The following is a 17,381-nucleotide window of genomic DNA, read 5'->3' as shown; positions in this document are numbered from 1 at the left end:
AGACCGCTGTGTTTTTGTTTCTTCACCAGGTACTGTAAATGCATTCTCGGTGTAACACCAATGATCACTTCGAGAATTGCTTTTTCAAATTGAATTGGTATTTACAATAATGTGAAATATTTTTATTAAAATAATTCCCAAAAGATTTCATTTGAGTTTAATTATAGCATGAAGATTTAATCATTATTGAAATTAAATGACTTTCTATTTGGTATCTGACACTAATATTATTTAACCCTGAGGTCAGCATTCTGCTAATCATGACCATATTAAAGAGTCAGGGCATTATTTTTATATTAAAAAAAGGAAACTTACAAGAGATGAATAAATTAAAAGAATTTATAAGACATACAAAACTTAATCTTCATAGGGTGGTATACAAATGTATTGTCTATAGTTGAACCTACTAAAAATGTAGTCTATGGACAGTCTTCTTAAAATAACACCTAATTGTGGAACCGTGTACTGGTCTACCAGATCTGTGCATTCTTGTTTTGACTGCATATTTTAGTGCTTTTGTTACAGTGTTTGTAGTGGATGATAAATGTTAATACAATATAATATAGTTAACAATTTACACAAACACTGATTTTTCTTAAAGAAAACACTTGGCTTTCAATTTGACATATACTTTCATCTTTATTTCTTCTTGCTACTAAATGGGATTAAACACCATATGTCTTAGCAAACAAAGAAATAAAAAGTTGTAGCTTTCATCAGGTATTAAAGGGAAAGTTACTGTGCTAAGGGGCTCAGACTTTAGATGCATCATGAAGACGTTCTTCAGCCTACTTTCCTCAAACATATTTCACACATACATAAACTGCAATCCACCAGTTCGGACTGACTCTGCTAACCGGTTACTGTACCTCACAGGTTATAGAACCACTATGCCAAACAGCTGGCTGGAATACTAGTATATTTTCCCCACTGGCACCAACGACCAAAAGAAATCAGCTGTCCTTTATTCCTTGGATCTGTGTCTGTTTTATAAAGGAGTACCCCACAACGGTCCCTGAAGAGGAAATAATTATGTTTTGCCTTGAAAAGCCAGGCAAAAGATTGTGCACCCTCTTTTTTATTAATTTTTTTAAAATTTATTTTACATACCAACCACAGTTCCTCCCCCTCCTCTCTTCCAGTTCCCTCCCCCCACCTCCCATTTACCCTCCCCATCCACTCCTCCTCCATTTAGAAAGGGGCAGGTCTCCCATGGCATATCAAAGTTGAGGCAGGACCAAGCTCCTCCCCTTGCATCAAGGTTGGGCGAGGCATCCCAGCCTGGGGACTATGGTTCAACCAACCAGCTCGGTGTTCCATCTTTTAAATGTAACCACGTGCTAAAAGAGAACTCTGTTCATCACACACTGCTAACACACTATTATTATGGCAGAGGTTAAAGTAGAAAGTGCAAGTCTGCCAGACCCCCCATCCTGGCTTATGTTATAGTGAATGACAACACTTCACTATGAAACAAAAACTCTAGGGTGACTGCTGAATGACCACAGCACAAGCAACCATTTTCCTCAGGTTTTTTTTAAATACATAGTCTAATTGTAGACCACATAAAGATTGATTGGCTTTATTTCCTTGCAGTGCCATGGCTTGAATCCAGGACAGTGTACATACTAGGTGAGGGTCTATTACTGAACTACAGCCTCAGCTCACACGAAGGGCTCTGAGCCCACCTTCCTTACCGCCCCTTTCTGCTCTAGATTGAACCCAGATCCTTGTGCATGCAAATGATGCATTCTGCCATAGAATAGCTGCACCCTCCCCCAAACCCTCCCATATGAGTAGTGTGGTGTGACGGTAAGTTGTGACTAGGGGAACACGTTCAGTTACAGTGTGGGCAATGAGCTGAGACAACATGCACGTGACGCTGCTTTCAATACAGATTTTCTCAAATTCTTACGACAAATAAGCTAAGCATGACCATTCCCATCAAATAGCTATGGCAACTGAAAATTTGAAAGGGTAGGTAAACTGCACAAGGTCACAGAGCTGCTAAGTACTCAGTAAAATTACTGCTTCAAACTTCATTTGACAAACACTTTTTATATTCTAGGCCCCATTAGGCTTCTTGAAAGTAACAGCTATATTTCAAAGAGCACCTAAGACACATCCCAGCACTTAGAAGCCTCCTGCATCAATGTCAATTCCTGGTTTATTGATTTAATATGAATATATTTATGTCACAGTATTTTGGAGGATCGATCAATCTGGCAACATTTTGCATATTTGATTTTCTGTTTTTATTTTAAATGCTAGAATTATAATTTTTTAACATATTTTAAGCAATGTTGACTAATCAATCTGAAAAGACAAGATGTGACTGCGTCTCATTTAGAAAGAAAAGTGAAGCTACAACTTACTATCTTCCTTCAACAGGCTCAATATCAAGGGTGTTAACTCCACTGCAGTGGATTCTTTCAACATCTCTGTCTTTGTTCAGCTCCAGTGACAGGACCCTTCAAAATTAAAAAGAGAAAACTTAATAAGAAGAAAAAATTTAACATAAGCAAATTGCTTATTTCCCCAAGATTACATAGAGGACCACAAATGTTGCAAGTCTTTAGTCTTACCATATTTAAAGGTGTTTAGATTTGTAAATGTCAGCCTCCAAAACAAGATACCAACAACTACATGCAAACATTTCACTGAAACATTACTTTAAATTTCATTTAGAGTTTAAGTTCTTAAAAGGTATCTATGGATAAACTTCCAAGAAAAGTTAAATGCTAATACACTTGACTGAGGACACCCAGTGGATAAACATTTGAATTACACATTTAGAAGAGTCATTTCTCAAAGACTGTAGAAATGCAAACTACAGTCAACACAGCAGTTTAAACGAAGTGAATTATTTTCTTTTTCTCTTTAGTGCCTTGATTGCTTTTTCTTTAACCTGTCTTTATTCTTTTGAACTCTGCCTTGGGCCCAAACATGAAATGTGTGGTATGACAGTAACCAGAGTTCCAGAAAGTTGGGCAATCACAGCAAAGACAGAGATGAGGAAGGACACCTCATAGAACAGTTTATGAACTCCAGGACTCATTCTCTAGTGGAACATGCAGAGATCCGATCCCAAATATCCTGCAAAAGACTTTCCAGACTCAACCAAGTGCCACTTGGTCACTGCCTGACCAGTGAGAGGCATGCCCCTAGAGACCTAAAAGGGTTTGAAACCACAGCCTACTCCAATATACCACAGCCAAATTGCTGACACCTTAAGACAGCGTTAAAGCAACTAAACTGTCAATCTGTAAAGAAAAAAAAAATGATTTCAGTGACAGCATTTCCCCTTCAAAATCTGTGCAGCCATCAGATGTTATGGCGGATTGAATAGGTATGGCCCCCATAGACTCGTGTGTGTGAATGCTTGGCTACAGGAAGTGGCACTATTCGGTATGGCCTTGTTGCAGGAACTATGTCACTGTGGGGGTGTGCTTCGAGGTCTCATATATGTTCAAGTTACACTCTGTACACAGTTGCTTCTGATGCCTGTGGATGAAGATGTAGAACTCTCAGCTCTGTCTTCAGTACCATGTCTGCCTGCATGCCACCATGAAGAAAATGGACTAAACCTCTGAACTGTAAGCCAGCCCCAATTAAATGTTTTCTTTTATAACAGTTGCCGTGGTCATGATGTCTCTTCACAGCGATAGAAACCCTAATTAAGACAGACGTACTCTTAAAAACAAACAAACAAACAAAAAAAACCTTAGCAAGTCATGTTTGGATAGAGAGCCATGAAATAATATGGAAAATTGGGATATTCATAAAGAAAAGAGCAAGAGAAATGGTGAATATCTGGAATAAACAGAATAGAACATTCTTTTCCTTAAAATAAAATATGCTTGATGATTATAAACAATAATTATAATGCTGCCGTTTATTAATTATAAACAGTATATACTGTTTGCAAACACAATTATATATGGCAACAACATAGGATAGAGAGTAAAGGTTACTAAAGTTTTTAACATTTCAAATGAAGCAGTAAAATTCCAAGTAAATGAGGAAGCTATACAGCCACTAATATATACGTATATACATTACGTATACACATTACATATATCAAGAGTCAAAATTATGGCAGATACATTTCAGATGGAGTGCTACATAATGTTCAGATAAACCAAATGAAAGCATTAAAGGGGAACAAAAAGGCTGTGGCGCACTTAGTGGACTTGTTATTTTTTCTTTTAAGTATTTTTAGATTTATTTATTTTTATGTATGAGTGTTTGTTCTGCATATCTATATGTACACTACATGTATGCCTGAAGGCCAGAAGAGGGCATCGGATTCTCTGAAACTGGAGTTACAGATGGTTTTGAGCCACCATGTGAGTGCTAAATAGAACCTAGGTCCTCCACAAAAGCAACAATAGCATGTTGTTACCTGTTTTTTTTATTATTATTATTATCTACAGTGACTGCCCCTTAAGCAGTGCTTCTGCTGCAAGGGCCTCAGCCTGAGGGGAATTTGTTACTGAATCTTTCAAAGCTACTAAGGGAACTTTTCTAAATCTACAGCACTCACGATTCAATGGCTTAGGTGGAATTCTGCTCCCTCAGAGAGGCTGAATAGCAAGTGGCTAACTTTCTCCCTTGGCAGGCGTCTTCCAAAAAAGAAAAAGAAAGAAGGAAACACAACACAACAAAACAAACAAAAAAACCCCAAAACAGCGTCCTTCTCTTAGTCACCACTTAAAAAACCCTTGCTACACTTGGTTTCTTCCTATCACTTCCTGTCAGCTACTTGCTGATTCAGCCTCCTGCTCACAGGTTAATTTTATTTAATCAAACACATCTTTGAATTGTTTTTTTCCTCCCATTTTTATCTATTTATTTATTTATTTATTTATTTATTTATTTATTTATTTACATCTTTGAATTGTTAACAAAAGCAGTAGGGAAAAAATGCAACACACTTTATAATAATATTCCCCAACCCTAGCAAGTGCTTTAAACGACGGAGCCACTTTTCCAGTCCCTCGAATTGGCTACTGGGAATACAAAATGCTTTTGGAGGGGCTGAAAGGATGGCTTAGGGATTAAGAGTGTGTACTGCTCTCTCAGAGGACTAGAACTCAGATCCTAACACGCCCATGAGACAGTTGAAAATGCTTGTAACTCCAGCTTCAGGAGATCCAACACCATCTTCCGGTTTCTGTGTGCATTGCACTCAAGTGAGTTAAAAAAGACTTAATCATTTTTGCATGAATTGATGAGAACATCAGCAGCAGATACAAACAACCCTGACCATGTTTAGAACTAATCAAAATGTGGCTTTAAAAAAGGTTGCATGTTAACTCATTTAGTTAAAACAACTTAAATAATTTTTGGAACGTATCATTCTAAATACAGAACACCAAAACGTAAAAACGAAGGCAATATAATTATATTTCAGTATATAAAACACATAATTGTTGAAAGCAGGCAACTGAATTACCTAGCAGAATAATTTGTTGTTTTGTTTGTTTCTCATTGATCAAGGAAGCCTGGAAACGGCTCCCAGTGGTCTTTTAATTCCTAGTATTGGTGACCTTCGGTAATTCAATCACCTTGAGTGAGCCAGATCTAGTGACTCATTTCACATTGACTAGAATAGGACAAAAATGATGAGCGAGCACTTCTGAGATTGGAGGCGGCCTCCCACCTTACGCTGAAGTCGGTTTTCTTTGCTTTGGTGAAAGCCAGTTTTCATGTTCCGGTATCCTATGGGATATTTCGAAACAGTGCAAAACTACAACCCCTTGGGAAAATCCTGAGTACGCCACCAGCATTCAACCCACAAGGCATATTATACCTGAGAATCAAGCTCCATACATCAGATCGATTTCTCCCATATTTCCCAGATCTACTCATTCCACTTGCAACCGTACTCCCCTGCATGCCCATCAGCTCTCCTGGAGCGACAGTGACCTAACGCGACTCCCTCCAACTTTCAGCTTCATTCTTCAAGCAGACGGCAAGCTACAGTGACTGTGACCTGCGTTTCACCTTCCTACTCTGCTCTCCATGCCCACGCGGGTCTGTCTTCCTCTTCTGCCATCGGCCGACTTCTTCATCTTCGACCAGTGGTCCTGCCACCCTAACTCCCTGCTCCGGACTCTCACTTGACACGTCAGGGGGACCGACAAGGCGTGCCTTACCTCCGTGTGGACTGCGCTCTACGCAAGCGAAGAGGGTCCTCCAACCCCGACTGCCGAGCGTACAAAAAACTCAACATCTCGGGTCCACTCACCGGCTTGAAGCCTGGGAGCCGCCATGACACAACTTGAACCGGGGTTGTCACAACGAGGCCTCCTCCTATTGGCCAATCCGTGATAGGACGTGACCAACGGAGAGCGGCTTTACTGGGAGGCGGGAGAACGCGAGCCAGGGCAGGGGGCGGGGCTCCGCGTGGGCGGGGCCTCCCGGCCGGCGCGAGCCCGGGGACCTTGAGCTGCGCGGCGGCGGCGGCGGCGGCGGCGGCGGCATGGGCTGGTGGCGGGGTCTGCTGCGCTCGGTGTGGGGCTCCCTGTCGAAGGGGGTGAGGGAGCACGTGGGCACGGACCATCTGGGGAACAACTACTACTTCATCGCCGAGTACAAGAACTGGAGAGGTGAGAGCGAGAAGCGGCCGCGGGTCGCTGCGCGGCCGGGGCAGGTGGCTGTCACTGCAATCTGGGGCCGGGCCTCCGGTGTCCTGGCCCCTGTCCCGGGGTCCGAGGGCTTGGTCGTTCGTTGCCTTGGGCGACGAAGTCTGGACCGAGTCCTCCAAGATCTGCCAGAGGGGTTTGGGGAGCATCGGGAAAGACTTTGCGCCGGTGCCCAGCCTGGTCTTTAGCTCCCGGCTGGCCTCAGAGTTTACCTTTCCCAGTGGCGCTGTGGCTGGGGCGCTCGCCCTGTTTGTCGCCATCCTTGTAACTCCGAACTATCCAGACACACTGATCTTTTCTAATTAGCAGGTCCCGTTTCCTTTCCAAGGAGTCTGTGTCCCAAGACCCTGGGCAGGTCGATTTCAGAAACGTCTCTTAAAGATGTTTTCAAGAAGTGGAGCGTGTTTGGGGAGTGCTTCATTTTAGCCAGACAGTGGTGGTACCTGCCTTTAATCTCAACACTCCGGATGCTGGGGGAGGCGGATCTCTTGAGGCCAGCCTGGTGTACAAAGCGAGTTCAAGGATAGCCAAGGCTGCACAGAGAAATCCTGCCTCGAAAACAAAACAAACAAACAAAAAAGGAGGTGTTCCGTTCTTTTTTGTTTTTTGTTTTTTTTTGACAGCACGCCACATAGCGGCTTTCACAATGTCTTCTATTATTCTCTATTGCTCCATTATATAGTCTCAGACGTGGGAGAAGAAAGAAGTTAGGCTAGACCCTCAGCTCTGACTGAAGGAGCTGAGAGGCAAGTCATTTATTCTCACCTTGTCTCAGTGGTCTTACATGAAAGAGATAGTCGTAGTGTCACTACTGGGACACTTGAAGACCCATCCAGCCCTGTTTCACTTCATTCACTTCTCACACATAATAAGTATGTTAAATGTTTATATAAAATTGTTTTACTTAGCTTTTAAAAAGATTTTTTTTAAATTTTATGCGTACTGCCTGCAATTATGTGTGCACACTACATGCCATAAATGTCAGGAGAGGACGTTTCCTGAAGTGGAGTTAAGGGTGGTTGGTTAGCCACCATGTGGGAGATGGGATTTGAACCTGGGTCTTCTGTTAGAGCAGCAATCACTCTTAACCTCTGAGCCATCTCTCCAGACCCTACTTAGCCCTTTTCTGTAACTTACTACTTTGGACTTTTTTTTTTTTTACCCACTGAGCGTTTAAATATGCTGCCCCTGCTTCATGTACCTAGACAACCACTGATCTGATTTCTGAGTCGAAGGATTGATTGCTCTGCATTTTCTACAAGTTTTATAAGTGAAAATATATAGTAACTCTTCACGTTTCTTTCTGGGTTCTTAGGATAATTATTTTGAAATTCACCCTCCTGTGTACCAAAATTGTAACCCTATGCTAATGTTCCAGTGTGTGGAATGTAATGTAGTTTGCTTATCCATTCACCCGTTCAGAAATCTTTGGATTATTACCAGTTTAAGGCTGTCACAAATGAATTATTAGCATCCATGTAGATAAGGCATTGTGTAGATATAATGCTTTCAGTTCTCTTTTTAAAAGGTCTACAGGGAGAATGGCTGGATCAACCAGTAGGTGTATGCTTCACTTTATAAGAAACAAAGTGACCGTGGTGGTGTGTGCCTTTAATCCCAGCACTCAGGAGGCAGAGGCAGGTGGATCTCTGAGTTAGAGGCCAGCCTGGTCCACAGAGATAGTTCCAGGACAGCCAGGGCTACACAAAGAAACACTACCTCAAAAGAAAAAAGAAAAGAAGGGAGGGAGGGAGGAAGGAAGGAAGGAAGGAAGGAAGGAAGGAAGGAAATAAGGAAATAAATAAATAGACAAAATGATGTTACCAAGCTGGATGTGGTGGCGCACGATTTTAATCTCAGCACTCTGGAGGCAGAGACAAGCAGATCTCTGTGAGTTCAAGGTCTACAGAGCAAGTTCCGGGATGGCCAGGGACACACAGAAAAACCCTGTCTCCAGAAACAAACAAACAAAAGTAAATGATATCATTTTATATCCCCACCGGCAATGCTGGAGGGTTCATCTTCTTCATGTTAGCTGATTAGTTGGTACATAGTGATAGCTCAGTTTTTTCTTTATGTTCATTTTACTGCTAATAAATTGTTTTGTTTTGTTTTCAAGGACTAAGGAAATGGCTCGTTGTGTTACAACAGTTGTTCAGCAGATATGAGGATCTGAGTTTGAATCCCTAGCACCTACATAAAAGCCAGACATGGCCATGTGTAAGCTAGGCATGGCTGTATGTAAGCCAGGCATGGCGGTGTATGCCTGGCAACCCCAGCATTTCAGGAACAGACAGGCAGCTCTGAGGGATGGGTGGTGGATGGTCAGGCTTCCTAGCCAGTAGGCAAGTTTCCAACTCAGAGACAGTGTCAAGGTAATAAGGTAGAGAATATAAGGAAAACACCTGCTATTCAGCTCTGGCCTCCACATGTGTGTGCACAGGTGTGTACACTGGCACACTCAGGTGTGTATAATGCACACAGAACTCACACACAGCACAAACTTTCTCTTCAGATTCAAGTGCTACAAATTGGTACACATTTCACATTTTGACCTGTCAGAGATTCATCTGACCTCATCACAATCAGGATACAGAACAGGTTACTACCTTCAATATCTCCCACATGCTAATCCTCAGAAGTTATTCTTTCAGTTCATAACCTTGGTAGCTGATTATTATGCCAATTATTGGTCTGTCTTTTTGAGACTATTACACAGAGAGTCATACCGTATGTAACTTTTTGAAAATGGCACCTTCTATTCTTCATCATAACGCCTTTGAGAGTCATTGTATGTATCAATGGTTTGTTTTTTTAAAATATATGTGTATATATATATATATATATAATTGTGTGTATAAGTATATATATACAGTAGTTTGTACATTTACCCACTGAAGACCATTTGGGCTGCTGCCAGCTCTTGGTGCTTATGGATAGAATTTCTATAAACATTCATGTATGGGTTTTGCATGAACTTTAGTTTTCATTTCCCCAGAGGCATGGCTGATTTTTAGCCTTTTTTATCACTTAATTTTCCATACAAGCTCAGTAGCTCCAACTTGCTCTGTAAAATGTAAATAAAAAAAATACTTACCTGGCTTTGCAAGACATTTTTGGAACTCAAGAGAAATAAATTAGATAATGTCTTCTTAAGAGAGTAAGATTTGATGTCACAGTCTACTTGAGTTGAATTTGGACTTGGTTCTTTGATTTCTTTGATCTCTTGTAGTTTTCAGCATAGGGAGTGTGCATGTATTTTATTTGTTTAGAAGTTTATTCTCTTTGATATTATGAAGGGTACTTTTTTTATTGTTTTGTTTTTTGTTTTCTTCTTTGGAGCAACCTCCCCATGTAGTTTCGGTTGGCCTGCGTGGCCATGAACTCAAAGAGATCCACCTGCCTGTTGTTGGTTGTTTTTGCTCTTTTGAGGGGCCCTGCCACTCAGCTCCCAAATAAATCACACGAGAAGGCTTATCCTTATTTATAAATATCTGGCCTTAGCTTGGCTTATTGATAGCCAGCTTTACTTAAATTATCTCACCCAGCTTTTGCCTTTGAGTGTTGCTAGAGTTTTTTTGCCTGGCCCACGGTCAGGACAAATCTCTCTCACCCGCCAGTCGCAAGCCGCTTAAACCCGATCAAATAAACACAGACACTTATATTGGTTACAAACTGTATGGCCGTGGCAGGCTTCTTGCTAACTGTTCTTACAGCTTAAATTAATCCATTTCTATTAATCTATACCTTGCCACGTGGCTTGTGGCTTACCGGTACTTTACATCTTCCTTATCCTGATGGCGGCTGGCAGTGTCTCCCTGACTCAGCCTTCCCCTTCCCAGCTCTATTCTCCTCCTTGTCCTGCCTACACTTCCTGCCTGGCCACGGGCCAATCAGTGATTTATTCATTGACCAATCAGCAACACATTTGACATACAGACCATCCCACAGCATTTGAGCTTTTACCCATCTCTCTTTCTGTATGCCTTTCATTAGTTCTTACTCCATGGCTGGCTGTGCAGCTGGGTGGCTAGCCCCTGATGTCCTCCTCCTCTGGCTACTTCTTGTCCTCCCAGATTTCTCCTTCTATTTATTCTCTCTGCCTGCCAACCCTGCCTATCCTTTCTCCTGTCTTGCCATTGGCCGTTCCGCTCTTTATTAGACCACCAGGTATTTCAGACAGGCACAGTAACACAGCATCACAGAATTAAACAAATGCAACATAAACAAAAGTAACACACCTTAAAATCATATTCCCAACACCTGCCTTTGCTTTTCCAGTGCCGGGATTTTTATTTAGCTTCACTTATTTGTGTGCGTGTGTGTGTGTGTGTGTGTGTGTGTGTGTGTGTGTGTGTGTGTGTGTGTGTGTTCCTATGAATATATATCTGTGTATGGAAGCCAGAGACCAATGTCAGCGGCTTCTTCAGGCACTGTCTACCTTGTTTTTTGAGGCATGGTCTCTTGAACCCAGAGCTCCCTGATTCAGCTGGATTGGCTGGCCAGCATGCCCTAGGGATCTTCCTGGCTCCACTTCCTCAGCACTAGGATTACAGGTACATGCTACAGAGCTGACTTTTTACATGGGTGCTGGGGATTTGAACTCAGGCCCTCACACTTGGACAACAAGCACTTTACCCATGGAACCGTCTCTCTGACCCAGCTTTAAAAATTCCCTTTGTAAGCTTAATAGTTCCATGCTGTTCTCTGTTAGCCCAGAGGTTCTTTTCCTAAGTGGATCTTGAAATTGTTTTCTCGCATGAGCTGAAATATATTGATTGACCTTTTAACATTAATATTTACTTGTTTATTTGTTTTGTGTCCATGTGTGGGCATGCCCATGCCACAGTGCACTTGTGGATGTCAGAAGACAGCTTGGGATATGGGTTCTCTCCCTCCACTTTGTGGGTTTGGGGGTTCAAACTCAGGTCGTCAGGCTTGGAAGCAAGTACCTTTGCTGTTGGAACCATCTAACTGGCCATGGTTCATTTTCAGACCTGTTTTAGTCCCCTCCCGCACTGTGCCATTGCCAGCGTCTTGCATCGGTGTGTGCCCCGTTTTCTCCCCCACTTACTCTCTAGTGATCTTTCGTTTGTACTGTCTTGGTAGTGTTACTCTTTCAAGATGCCATCGAGCTGTAATTATGTAGTATATCGATAGCCCTTTTAGAGTGGCTTTTCACTTAATAATAAGCTTTTACATCGTTACCTTTTTGCGTGTGACATAGTGGTTCTCTCTCTTCCTCTGTTCTTTCTGTTGATTATATATTGAAATATGTTGATTGACTTTTTAACATTAGTAGACTATTTTTGTGTATTTATTTTGAAGTTTTGGCTGTTTTAGATTTTATTTACATTTATGTGTTTGGGTGTTTTGCCTGTTTGTATGTCTGTGCACCATGTGCATGCAATGCCTGAGGAGGCCAAATGAGGGTGTCAGGTCCTCTGGAGCTGGAGTTATGAACTGCCATGTAGGTGCTGGGAACTGAACCTCAATCCTCCGGAAGAGCAGAAGTGCTGAGCCATCTCTCCACCCTCCACCCGTTTTCATTTCTTTACAGTTCTCTCTCTCTCTCTCTCTCTCTCTCTCTGTGTGTGTCTGTGTGTGTGTGTGTGTGTGTGTGTGTGTGTGTGTGTGTGTGTGTGTGTATGTGTATGTATGCCGCTAGTATACGGGTGCCCACAGAGGCCAAAAGAGGACATAGGATCCTCTGGAGCTAGAGTTATAGGAGGCTGTTACAGGCTCTTAGAGGCGATTTTTACAGTGTACATGAATCAATGGTTTTATTCTTTGAATTTTACACATTCATATTGGAACACACATTAGAAATATACTGTCTTCCATTTCTCAGTGTCCCATAACCTCCAGTCTTTTCCCTGTTATTTTCGCGGGCTTAGTTTAACCAGAGTTACCATTCTTTCATATTTAATGTCTTTACAACCACCACCTAGATAATAGTCTCATTTTAAACACGGGGCATCCTTTCCTTTCTCCATGTTTAGCTGAGCTTCCTGTGTCTCTGCCTGGGTATAGAGTGGGTACCACAAAAGCCATAGTAAATGAATTATCTCCTGGTCCACAATTCTAAAATTCAAAACAAAACAAACCACATAGATGGATGAACTAGCTCAAAGAATCTTAAGATACAGTTCAATAAATGAGTCAAATTAGCCTTGGAGGAATAAATATTCTTACCAGAAATAAGAGTGCCTATCCATGGCGTAGCCACCCTTAGTGTGGGTCAGGTCTGGACCTGCCTTTAAGACCTGCTAAGTTGAGTTGTATTACATCATAAAACTTCTGTGTGCACACTTAACCTTACAGTTTCCCTTTAGAATCATTATCTAATTATTCAAAACCTGCGTCATTCCCTGTTGTGTGTATAGAAGATGCATTGACTTAGGAGATCTCAGCCATTCACATGTATTATTTAATGGATTACCATTAATAGAAACAGTATTGGAGAATCTGAAAAGTGAACAACGAGAACTGAAAGTCTAGTTTCTTTTTTTAGTAAATAATTGGAAGGTGGTAATGCAGGTCTCTAGAATGTGGGACTTGACTCAACGTTTGGCACTAATGAAAATATTTCAGTTCTTCCAGCAGATGGCAGCATTGTTCCAAAAATCAAGGTTGACAGTTTCTTTACTTTTTACTTTAAACTGATTTGAATGACCACCTCCCACACACACCCAGGCAGTATCAGAGTATTTATTTACCTAACCAGCAGCAGCAACAACAAAACATAATGAAAAGGAAACAGAAATACACAAGATGGACAGAGAACAATGGACAATATGGCAATAATAAATACTTCACTGTCAGTAGTTTTTCTCCGAGATTTGTTTTGTTTTGTTTTGTTTTGTGGTTTTTTTGTTTTTTTTTTTTTTTTTTTTTTTTTTTTTTTTTTTTTTTTTTTGAGACAGAGTTTCTATGTGTAGTTTTGGTGCCTGTCCTGGATCTTGCTCTGTAGACCAAGCTGGCCTCGAACTCACAGAGATCCTTCTGACTCTGCCTCCTGAATGCTGGGATTAAAGGTGTGTGTCACCACTGCCCGGTGTTTCTTTCTTTTTTAAAAAATTATTTCCTGAATTTCCCTCAGTTCTGTATGAAGTTCATACACTTAAATACTTATTGCATTTTGGCAGAAGGGGAAAGACCCACTGTTTGCCCTGTGGCTTTGAAATGAGATTAAGCAACTGAATCCTAATCTTGATTTTCCTATCAGGGGAGTGTGGGATCTTTGAGCTGAAATGGAAACTAATTATAGCTGATTGACAAACTGTGTCATATCTATTTTTCATTGAGGCCAGAAGTATTTTCTGGAAATGAGTTGCCAGCTCTGTCTTTGAGGGTTTCATAATTGCTTTACACCAGGACAGTAACGTCAGTGCCAGTAATGATCACAGTATCTAGTAAATACGGTGTGCTAGACTCACTTCGTAGCCTTTGTCGGGAGATACTGCATTCGTGGGGAAATTACAAGAATCAAGAAAAATGGCTTAGTTAAAGCCGTTCCATTGTATCGTGTTTACCCAGAGCCCAGGTTCTCTGACAGTTTAACTCAGATAGATACTGTTTTCCTAACTTTCAAAGAGCTGCTCAGGGCTAAGTGTGAGTTACTTTACCAGTTACAAAACTGCATTGATAACTGTTAGTAGTCACAGTTGAGTGATGTCTGGTACTGAGAAATAGCTTCAGGCTTCTTTATTCAGTTTTTAGAATATTTTTTTCTATTCTAAGCTTTTTTATAAATCCATTTTTGCAAAGTGGTGTGGGGAATATGTACATTTAGAAAATACCTTGAATGGAATTTTTTTTAAAAAAAATAGCTTGAATAATTTCAATCAGGCTGCCTGTTTTATCTTGCATTCCAGCTGGTTAATGGCTCCATCTTGTGGTCCAAATGACAAACTGCATTCTTTGTCTAAAACGCTGATTAAGGAGTTTTTCCAACTTAGCTGAATACTTCACATAGAGTTATTTTTACTGTCTTATTTATTAAGACATAAGTCTCATTAAACATATATTGTTGTATCTGCGTCTCTCTAGGGCTTTGCTCTGAAAACCATTCCTCCACTTTCTAATGTATTTTCTGTCTTTCCTTCTTCAATGTTGGTTCCATCTTAAGGTGCCTTAAGTTCCAGAAGCCATTTTTATAGTGATCTGCCTATGAGTAAATAGAACTCTTAAATATATGAATTTAGCTGCTCATGGATATACACAGCATTCAATAACCTTCTTCTCCCCCCCCCCCGCCCCCCCCCCCCCCCCCCCCCCCCCCCCCCCCGCCAAACAGGGTTTCTCTTGTGTAGTTTTAGTACCTGTCCTGGATCTCGCTCTGTAGCCCAGACTGGCCTTGAACTCACAGAGATCCGCCTGGCTCTGCCTCCTGAGTGCTGGGATTAAAGGTGTGCGCCACCACCGCCCAGCTCAATAACTCTTAAAATATGTATCTATAAGGAATTTAATGATGGCGATGTTTGGGAGAAGTTTGTGATGAGAAGTGAAGTGTAAAAGCTTCAGGAAAATTAACTACCTGATCACGACTGTAAGGTGATTGCTAAAATCAGGCATGAATTAAGTGTTGGTCTGTCTCACCATCAGCTTTGCTTAGGCTTCTTTTGGAAAAATTGCATGTAGCTGTGCTGTTCAAGGTTATGTTGACATATATGTGCATATTGTATCTAATTGACAAGTCATATTTGACATTTTGAAAAAGATATTTCAGAGATTCTGTTTTTTAATGGAGTAAAATTTTTTTTCCATTTTATTTATTTGAAAATTTCATCTATGAATATTGTGGTTCCATCGTCTGCCCTTCCCTTTTCCCTTTCTTCTCCTGCCTTGCCATCCTCTTACTTCTCAAATTCCTGGCCTCTCGTTCTTTTTCATATACACACACGTACAGCCTGCTGAGCTCATTCAGTGTTGCTCACATGGGTATGTGTTAGGGCTGACCATATGGACCTGGATCATCACTTTTACAGAATGTGTTCTTTGAGACCGCACGCTCATATACAATGGGACATGGGCACCTCCCCTTACTCCCCTCCGTCCTGACACTCTTCTCCATTAGCACATAAAGTGACGGTCACTGTGGCATTTCAGACTTTGTCTGTGCTGCTGCTGCCCTCCCCTCCTGCCCTCTTCCCGTCCTCCCTCAGAGCACTCCATTTGCTTCCCTGGTGAGTGTATTCTTTTGCCCTCTTGCCCCCTGCTCAGGACCCCTCCCTTCTCCTGGTGCTCTTTCAGGCTTATGATCTCTACCCACACTCACATCCATGCATAAAAATGAAAATCTGCGCTTCCCTATGAGAGAAAACACACGGTGTTTGTCTTCTGAGTCTAGGTTACTTTGCTTGACACAGTAACTTCCAGTTCCATCCATTTTCCTGCAAATTTCATTTTTCTTTACAGTTGAATAAAATTCCATTGAGCAAATACAGCACATTATCTTCACTCATTCATGTGTTGATGGCCATCCAAGCTGGTCCCATTTCCTACCTATTGTTGAGTATGCAGCAATAAATACAGAGTGTCTCTCTGTGACTTAGAGCTCTTGGGGACATGCCCAGAAAATGCCCCCCCCCCATGTTTGTTGAATAGTACTGATTTATTTTATTTAAGATTTATTTATTTTATGTGTCTGAGTGTTTTATGTGCCTCTCTCTGTGTGCTGCATGTGTGCAGTGTCTGAGGAGGCCAGAAGAGGACATCGGATTCTCTGGAACTGGAGTTAAAGACAGTTGTAAGCTGCCATGTGGGTGATGAGAATTGAACACTGGTCCTCTGGAAGAGCAGCTGGTGCTCTTAATTGCTCTGCCTCTCCCCAGCACAGGACTCTGGGGTTTTGTTTGTTTGTTTGTTTGTTTTGATTTGTTTTTTATATAATCTTTTGACAAAGTTATGATAGCACAATATGACATCCGTAAGTCACATGTCTCTTGAGAGTTGTAAGTGGTTTTTTTGCAAAATTTGAGGGAGTTATTTCTTCTGAACATTTATAATAATCTTTACTATATTCATTATTGTTTGAATTACTTTTCATATTTCTATTTCTAGCCTGCTGCACTATCTTTGGCCATGTTCTTAATTAAAAATTGGTAGTGTTCTTGTAAATCTCTATTACTTTCTTAGACTTTGTGAAGCTATTTCTGGTATGAAGCATGATTTAGTATGTGTTTACATTGTAGAATAACTAAGTTAAGCCAATGTGTATATGGACTCATATAATTATTATTTTTCTTTTTTATTGTGAGAATACCTCAAATTCCAGAGCAAATGTCAGGTTTATAATGTGGTTTGGTTTTAGCCCGAGTCACCAAGCTGTGCAGTAGAACGCTTTGTCCATCCTGCCAATCCCCCAGCTCCCAGCATAACTCACCAGCTCCTATAAGCAACATTATTTTATGTATCTTGGAATTAATCCTTTTTATACTTCAAATATATGTGAGACTGTGTTGTATTTGTCTTTCTCTGCTTATCTTATTTTTTCTGAACATATTCTCTTATTGTTTGAATAGGGTATGGCCCCCATAGACTTATGTGTTTGAATGCATGGTCATAGGGAGTGACAATGTTAGGAGGTGTGGCCTTGTTGGAGGAAGTGTGTCACTGCAGGAGCGAGCTTTGAGATTTCATATATGCTCAAGCTATACCTAGGGTGGGAGAGTTCATTTCCTGTTGCCTTCGGGTTAAGATGTAGATAGAGCTCTCAGCTCCCTCTCC

The 17,381-nt window shown here is 41.2% G+C and overlaps 2 protein-coding genes across 4 annotated transcripts in view; one reads left to right on the top strand and one right to left on the bottom strand.

Moving 5' to 3' along the window:
* Positions 1 to 6,303, bottom strand: part of Ercc8 (ERCC excision repair 8, CSA ubiquitin ligase complex subunit) — a 40,683-nt gene extending 34,380 nt beyond the window's left edge. The window contains exons 1-2 of one of the 2 annotated variants that reach the window (XM_052743254.1): positions 6,162 to 6,303; positions 2,376 to 2,471 (exon numbers count right to left, since the gene is read on the bottom strand). In XM_052743254.1, coding sequence (XP_052599214.1) covers positions 2,376 to 2,471; positions 6,162 to 6,238 — 173 coding nt within the window. In that variant the 5' untranslated portion in view covers positions 6,239 to 6,303. The remainder of the gene's footprint in view (positions 1 to 2,375; positions 2,472 to 6,161) is intronic. The other variant, XM_052743255.1, reaches the window with a different exon arrangement.
* A 119-nt stretch (positions 6,304 to 6,422) lies between these two features.
* The window catches only part of Ndufaf2 (NADH:ubiquinone oxidoreductase complex assembly factor 2), a 113,768-nt gene continuing 102,809 nt past the window's right edge, over positions 6,423 to 17,381 (top strand). Inside the window, exon 1 of one of the 2 annotated variants that reach the window (XM_052743261.1) lies at positions 6,423 to 6,614. In XM_052743261.1, the coding sequence (XP_052599221.1) occupies positions 6,488 to 6,614 (127 nt within the window). In that variant the 5' untranslated portion in view covers positions 6,423 to 6,487. The remainder of the gene's footprint in view (positions 6,615 to 17,381) is intronic. The other variant, XM_052743260.1, reaches the window with a different exon arrangement.

This window comes from Peromyscus californicus, unplaced genomic scaffold (genome assembly GCF_007827085.1).
Source record: "Peromyscus californicus insignis strain IS unplaced genomic scaffold, ASM782708v3 Scaffold_18__1_contigs__length_77618521, whole genome shotgun sequence".
NCBI lineage: Eukaryota > Metazoa > Chordata > Mammalia > Rodentia > Cricetidae > Peromyscus > Peromyscus californicus.
The sequence above is the reverse complement of the archived record's forward strand: the minus strand, read 5'-3'. Positions and strand labels throughout refer to the sequence as shown.